Source organism: Schistosoma mansoni (genome assembly GCF_000237925.1).
Source record: "Schistosoma mansoni, WGS project CABG00000000 data, chromosome 2 unplaced supercontig 0407, strain Puerto Rico, whole genome shotgun sequence".
In the NCBI taxonomy this organism is placed as follows: domain Eukaryota; kingdom Metazoa; phylum Platyhelminthes; class Trematoda; order Strigeidida; family Schistosomatidae; genus Schistosoma; species Schistosoma mansoni.
Genome location: NW_017386005.1, coordinates 15475 through 22524, shown reverse-complemented (window position 1 = coordinate 22524; position 7050 = coordinate 15475). Strand labels below are relative to the sequence as shown.

The following is a 7050-nucleotide window of genomic DNA, read 5'->3' as shown; positions in this document are numbered from 1 at the left end:
CATAGTTTCATCAATATGATTTTAGGGAGACCTTGAAAACTTCGCCTCTCTCCTTCTTGTTGTTGTGTTTGTTTATGTTTCCGCAATTCTGATGCTGATCTACATGCATCATGTGAAAGAAATGTGTGTGTGTTGTGTGACGCGATTACACTACTAGGAGTACTGTTTTGTTGTAGCACATGGTGTGATGTGTTGCAACTGTCTACACCTACATTTTCAGTCTTCATTATTAACGTATGAATTATTGAAACTATGAATAGTGCATATCTACATTGTGTTCAGTGTTGTTGTACCGTTGTAATTTATTTTTAATTTGATTTGGATATTTGTATGTCGTATGCTGAGTCGTGAAACGGTTGATGTGTCTGGACTCTTTATTTCGTCCTAAATCGTGTTTGTAGTGCTGCGTAAAATTTTTGATCGCACTCATTGATCATGTGAGATAGACATTCGACACGAATGTATTAGATTATTTAGTGATGCATGATGTTGTGATTGTGTTTTTATTTATTCGTTTCTCTTTTGCTTCGTGACAGTTCTTACAGGAGAACAATTTGATCGACTACAGCCTTCTCATTGGGGTGCATGATCCTGAGATTGCACTGGCTAGTTCACTTGAGGATGCCGGTGATGATGGTGAAGGGACTGGTGGTGCTAGTGTTGGTGGATGTGTGGGTGCGGGTGTTGGTGGAGGTGGTGGTGGTAGTAATAGTGGTGTGTTGGAACCTAACAGTCGGGGCTTCGACGATAGGATGGTGTCTGCAGGTGACGGTCTGGGATCACTTAGCTCACAATGGCAATGTGGTCGTTTGTCGATGGCCAGATCGAGTATTGTGCTTGGTCTGAGCTCGTCAGCAGCTGTTGAGGCTGCTAGTTGTGGTGTTGGTGGTGTCGGAGTTGGCTTTGGGACTGGGAATGCGAGCACAGGTGATGATGACGATGAAGAGGAGGACGGGATCAGTATACCAGAGAATAATACACAAGTCCCTACAAGTATGTGTGATATTGTTATTGTTGTGTTATTCCATTTGTTATTACCGAATTCAATTTGACTGTCTACTCTGTGTTAGCACTAATTAACATTTTAATTGTGGTTGGATTTCATCGACTGACTGACTGGCTGACTGGTTTGTGTTGTCGAACGGAAAGTTGTGTGAATAAGATTGATGTTCTGCAACTACAAATGTCATTGATTGTTGATGCAAGTTGTACAATGAGTTAATTGCAAATGGTGAATTTGTCACCTGATTTTCATGTGTGTGTGTGTGTGTGTTTGTAATATGAGTGCATGATTGAACAAACAATGCTGCACACGTGTATAGATACACTTGATGAGAATTTATTTTAAGACTGATTGCGGTGAAATGTTATTACTATTGTGAAGTGGTGATTGTTTTTTACTTTTGAGTGGATGTGTGCATATCTCTCCGGGTGCAAGACGTTGCTTAGTAATGTGTGTAATCTCTGCAAACAGACAATGTTTATCATGTACTTCCTTCCAACTCAAGTGGAATGATTCAGTGGTTCTCCGATGATATTCCATACTTTCAGTATGCATGTTTGTTTTTGTGTGTAGTTGTGCATGTACGATGATCTGGATGTGTTGTGCGTTGGTGTATTATTAGTACGGTAATTTGTATCGTGTTCTGCTCTTGACGATTTCACGTGGCCTTAATGTCATCATAGGTGTAATCAATGCATACTTCGGTGCCTCCTGACAGTGGAAGGAAGGGAGGAAGAAAGAAAGATGGATAGTTAGATAGATAAGTAGATAGAGTGGTGAATAAACGAATCGATGGGATTGTTTGATACGTGAAATCAATGACTGTTTGAGTGACCTGTGTGGTTGATTGGAGACTGTAGTTGAGGATGGATTAGTGGTGGTAATGTGCAGTTAAAGTGATTTGGTTTTGGCAATTCATCTTTGTGGTCAGCTGAGTGACCATATTGTGTGACTATAGGTGTTGAAGTGGCTTGACAAAATGTCGATCCTGAGATTGGGATCTCGGTGATCTGTTTTCTTGTTTATGAAAATACTGATGGTTCTTCTTGTTTATTGCTCATCTTGTTTAGTTCCTTTTTGACAATGCTGATGAGAGTTGAGTTGTGGCGAGTTGGATTGATATGAATGCATGCATGCGAGGTGATTTACTGTATGTCTATGAGTGGTTGGTCGGATTGTGCATCACCTGAATCGACTAGTGTTTGGTTGATTGTATGAGAATTGAAGATGGACGAATATGCAGTTCAATAGTTGATTTGATTTTCTGTGTATACTTTCTCTGTGGATCGTTTCAGGTGAATTGACCCCACCCGATAGTCCACCTGGTGCAGAATGTCTACCTCAATTATTCTCAGGTGAATTGCATCCTACTTTAGAACATTATGGAATCAAAAGTTCAATTGGTGAGAGGAGATTTTGTGTTTGTATTTTTGGAATGAAATATATAATAATGTTTAAGGTTTTATCTGTGTGTGTAGCATTAATTCTCGTTTGTACAGAAAGTATGTGTCGAATGTGAAGATTTTCATTGAGACTGACTGGGTTAGTACTGTGTAAGTTAGAAATCGACGGGATTTATTATTATTCTTTTGAATAACCTGACATCATATTTGTGCAGTGATGTTAGTAGAATTCAGGTGAGAAACCAACCTCGTAGTTGGATCTCGAGTTAGTGATTTAGTGTGATGGTGCAACTGACCTGTGGGGAATAAGTGAATGAGTGCTAGTAGAACAATAATCCGAACCAACACATTTCGATAGGGTCATCACAGTAAGGAAACATGGCCATCACATTGAGGTAGTAATTGTAGTCGGTTAACGTTCTAAAAAAGGAACAGATGAGACGTGAGCAGCATCGAGACTGTTTCGTGCACTCCCTGAAGTCCAGTGTAATAGGAAGTTACGAGAATATTCTTGATGTAGACTATTGAATATTTTGCCATGTGTATTTATCCGATTGTTCTCTGAGATTCGTGTTTGTCATAACCGTTTATTGTTTGTTGTTTGTTGTTGACTAACTGTACACATGCACACGGTACACGTAATTCATGAAGTAAGTTTGTGAAGTTGCAGCGAATGGAAGTCGTTTGAATGACAGATGTTTGAGTGAAGTGAGTGGACGACAGACATTGTTTCAATAGTAACGATTTGTGATATATATATTGATGAAATATGTTGCTACCCTTATGGATCATGTTGTTGTGTTATCTTGTTTTCGATGTTGTTTGACAGATTCTCCTCATCCACTGATTTATTTTGTGGCTATTATCGACATACTAACTCGTTATGGGATGCGTAAACGTACAGCGCAAACTTACAAAACAGTGAAACATGGTGCTGATGGTGGCTCTGTGAAACCGGAATTCTACGGTCGTCGTTTATTGGAATTTGTTGAACAGTGCATTGACTGAGGAGAATGAGGAGTCTTATTGACCTGTGTATGAATATACGCGTCGTTCTCTCTCTCTCTCTCTATTTATTTATCTATCTTACTGTGTATGTATATAGTTTGCTGTATCCAGTTCCTATGTGTTTGTAAATAAATTCGTGCATATCTGACTATTCAACTATCCATCTGTACACATAGGCTGTTAATGCATGCATCCACACATACATTCATGCATTTATATATGGACACAAACACGTACACATACACACACACTCACATACAGTATGCATAAATAGATGGGCATGGACGTGTTGCCCTTTGTGGTTCCAGTGTGGAAGAATTGTGATCAGAAACCTTGTTCCTTTTGTTTTGCTACATTTTTCTTCTGTTGAGTACTTGTTTCTCTTTTTTTGATTATTCTGTGGACACTTTGGAGTGTTCAACGTGTATGCGACTTTTCATTGATTATACTGTTTCTTTGAAGAATACTGACTGTGATGTTTGGATAGTTGTTGAAGGTGGAATGATGTTGGATGTGATATTATATGGTTAGCTTGGTGTTGACTAATTGTAAGCAGTGTGATTGTGTTTATTACATGAGAATTTACTATTATGAAAATGAATGATCAATACATTGTTGTTGTTTTATGTTGAGATCAGCAGAGTTTAATACTATATATTTTTGTTTAGAACACTGAAAACAAGTACGGTATAAATTTGTGTTATCGTGTGTCCGAATTAAAAAGCTATGCATTGCACGATTTCGAATTGTTCATGTCAGTTGTTAGATATATCTGAACTCAAGTAGCTCAGACTATACTGAATCTATACAGTTGAGCATGTCATTTGCTTTCGAACTTTTTTTTCACATATTGTTCATGTTACTGATCGAATAATCGACCACCAAATAACGCAAACATTATTTTGATAAAGGCATTCTAACGCTTTATTTTCTGTTTATCAATTGAGTTTCTGTTTGTTCAGAGCCATAATTATAATATACTGTTATGACCTCTTCTAATTTTGTCCGAGATATTTTTATACTGGTCGCGTCTGCTGATAAGTGTAAAGGTGCCACAGATATTCAAGTTTTGACGACTTTTTTTCTGTAACACCCTTATAATTGAATTATACTAATTTAGTCAAACCAAAAGTCAGTGATGAATGTCTTTGAAGATACATTTGGAAGGTTGTCGATGTGTTGAAAGTCGTTTAATCTAAACTGGCTAATGGTTGCAAGGAGTGCGTAGCACGGCGTATCCACTCGTGATCTGGTACGGATGTGTGACCGAGCATCTTCTGTTGGGGTTTGTCCTGCATCAACGTCGAAGACTTGCGGAACTATTTATTTTGAGTATTTACTTACCACTAAAGTTAACCCTCCCACTAGTGGGGCATTGATGACCGTAAGACGTTACTATCCAGAATTGTAAACCCAACGACATCGCCGTTAGTAAATACTCATTTGGTAACTCGCTATGTCCTGCAGCATCTGGCTATCTTTTCCTTATATAAGGAGCCATGCGGCACAACATAACAGTAAAAGCAATGCACGAAGAAGCTTTTGATTTATCGTATTCTTCGCTGGTTTTTCTTTTTTTTCATTCCTCCTGGGAAAGTAAAAATATGTGTATTAATCCATATGAAAACACATTCGTATTTGTGTAAATAATCAAAATGTACGAAAAAACCAGTAAATGTGTGCAAATACCGTGCGACAGCGTGAAAAACTTGACAAAGGTTTTCTTTGATTTTTTTATGGAAAAAATAATATTCACGTATATTAGCGTTTAATTTATTTAATCTAGTTGGCGTATTTAAAAAGACAATTTCTTTGGCACGATCATATAAAATAAACTGAAAATGCAATCAAATAGTCGTGAGACGTGTAAAGCAAGAATGAACCAAAGCGAATACTGAGTAATAATTTTAGAAGAGCGTCAGTCCATTGTGATTCGTTCGCAACTGAATGTGAGGCAATCAACTGCCGGTAAAATCGTCCTGTCAATCTGTTAGCTTGTGGGTGGTAGGTGATCGTTCGAAATTGTGTGATTCATAGTGGTATAGTAAGACATCGGAAGAGTCTAGATTCGGATGGCGCACACGGTTTGTAGTAATAGTTAAAGGACAGCCGAAGTTTGCTTACCCTCGTTCGACGAAGGAATGAGCCACTTTCAGCAGTAATGTCCTTGATAGGTACTGCCTCTAGCCACCATGTGAAACGGTCCATACACGTTAAGAGGTAAAAGTATCCATTTGAATCTGGCAAGGGTTCTACCAAATCAAGATGAACGTGGTCGAAACGAGCTTCAGGGGATGAGAAAGTCTAGGGGACATGTGTTTTGTCTGTACACCTTAGATTTCTGGCAGCTTACACAGGAGCATACCCACTCCATCATGTCTTTATTCATACCAGATCAGCAAATAGTCCTGTTATTGGCTTGACGACTGCTCGAACACCTATGCAACATGTCGAAGACGTTGCGTCAGTTGTGTTTCAGCTTGGTTGGAGGATCCCTACCTGTAGATGTGTCACATAGTTTCCCAACCGTTCACCATCTGTTTGATTCAGGGTTGTTGAAGACAACTCGTTCCGAAGATCGCTGCTTTCCTTTTCAAGCTGGGCGAGTTTAAGAGGGTCAATATGATAAGTCTTGCTAATTGAACGCGATACTCTGATCCTAAGCTAGTCTCGTAACCCCCAAGCTAGAATTACACAGCGACTTGAACATGAGAGAGAAAGCGCAAAATATGAGAGTAGAAATTTACTTCAAAGGTTCCTTCATGTACAGAAAATATAGGGTTTTATAGTATTTTAGAAGTCCTTGGGTATTCCTGAGAATTCTGGAATGCTACTAAACATAGCAGCAGTGTAGTAATCAGCCAATCAAAAACTCTACGTGTGACTCTTCATTTTCGTGATGTTTCTAGCAAGACTTCTAGTCAAACGTTGATTGGATAAAATTCTTCTTTATGTTTCCTGAGCTTGTCATGTCTATTGCGAGAAATTTTCAGGATCGCTCCAACACAATCCATTGGAAAATGTCTAATAAATTTATATGAGGCAAGGTGTCTGTAATTAATTTGTTTACCCCAGAAATATGATGTAAGTCTAAAGCAAGCTGCGAGACGTAGTCCAGTTGTGGAGACTACAGTAAAGTGCTTGCCTGAAGACGAGGTTTGTGATCTGTAAACATGATAAATTGTCGACCTACTACAGAGTGTCGTACAACACAATATATGGCTACGATTTCCCTGCCTAAAGTGCTACATCCTGATTCATTATGTTGCAACTTTCCGAAGAAGAATGCCAAAGGTTGTCAGGTGTTGTTTACCCATTATTGTAAAACTCCTTCGATTGACAAGTCGGATGAGTCTACGGCTATACCAATGGGTGCTTTTATGTCCTGATGTGCGAGTATAGTTGTTTTTGCGGTAATTTCCTTTACTGTGTAGAATGATCTTTTTCACTGTGGTCTAAATCGATAATTTTCCCATTTTCACGAAGTTGGTCCGTTAAGTGTTTCATCAAAAATGAGCGACTTGGTATGGACCATCAATTAAAACTCAACAGGCCGTTAAACGTACATAACTGCTTGAATATGGTCGGTTCTAGGTAATCCAGAATACCAGCCACTTTGTTTTTCAGATATCAAAT

General features: G+C 38.6%; 1 protein-coding gene across 2 annotated transcripts; it reads left to right on the top strand.

The window, feature by feature from the left end:
- Positions 1 to 337: 337 nt before the first annotated feature.
- On the top strand, positions 338 to 3068 carry Smp_142360.1 (phosphatidylinositol-4-phosphate 5-kinase type II, putative; the record flags this gene model as incomplete). 2 transcript variants are annotated; one of them, XM_018792846.1, is made up of 4 exons in its annotated part: positions 338 to 385; positions 537 to 984; positions 2299 to 2406; positions 3061 to 3068. In XM_018792846.1, the coding sequence occupies 4 exons, from the start codon at positions 338 to 340 to the stop codon at positions 3066 to 3068; spliced, it is 612 nt and encodes a 203-aa protein (XP_018644227.1). The 2 variants fall into 2 exon arrangements, with proteins under 2 accessions (XP_018644227.1, XP_018644228.1); XM_018792845.1 differs by lacking the exon at positions 2299 to 2406.
- Positions 3069 to 7050: the final 3982 nt, after the last annotated feature.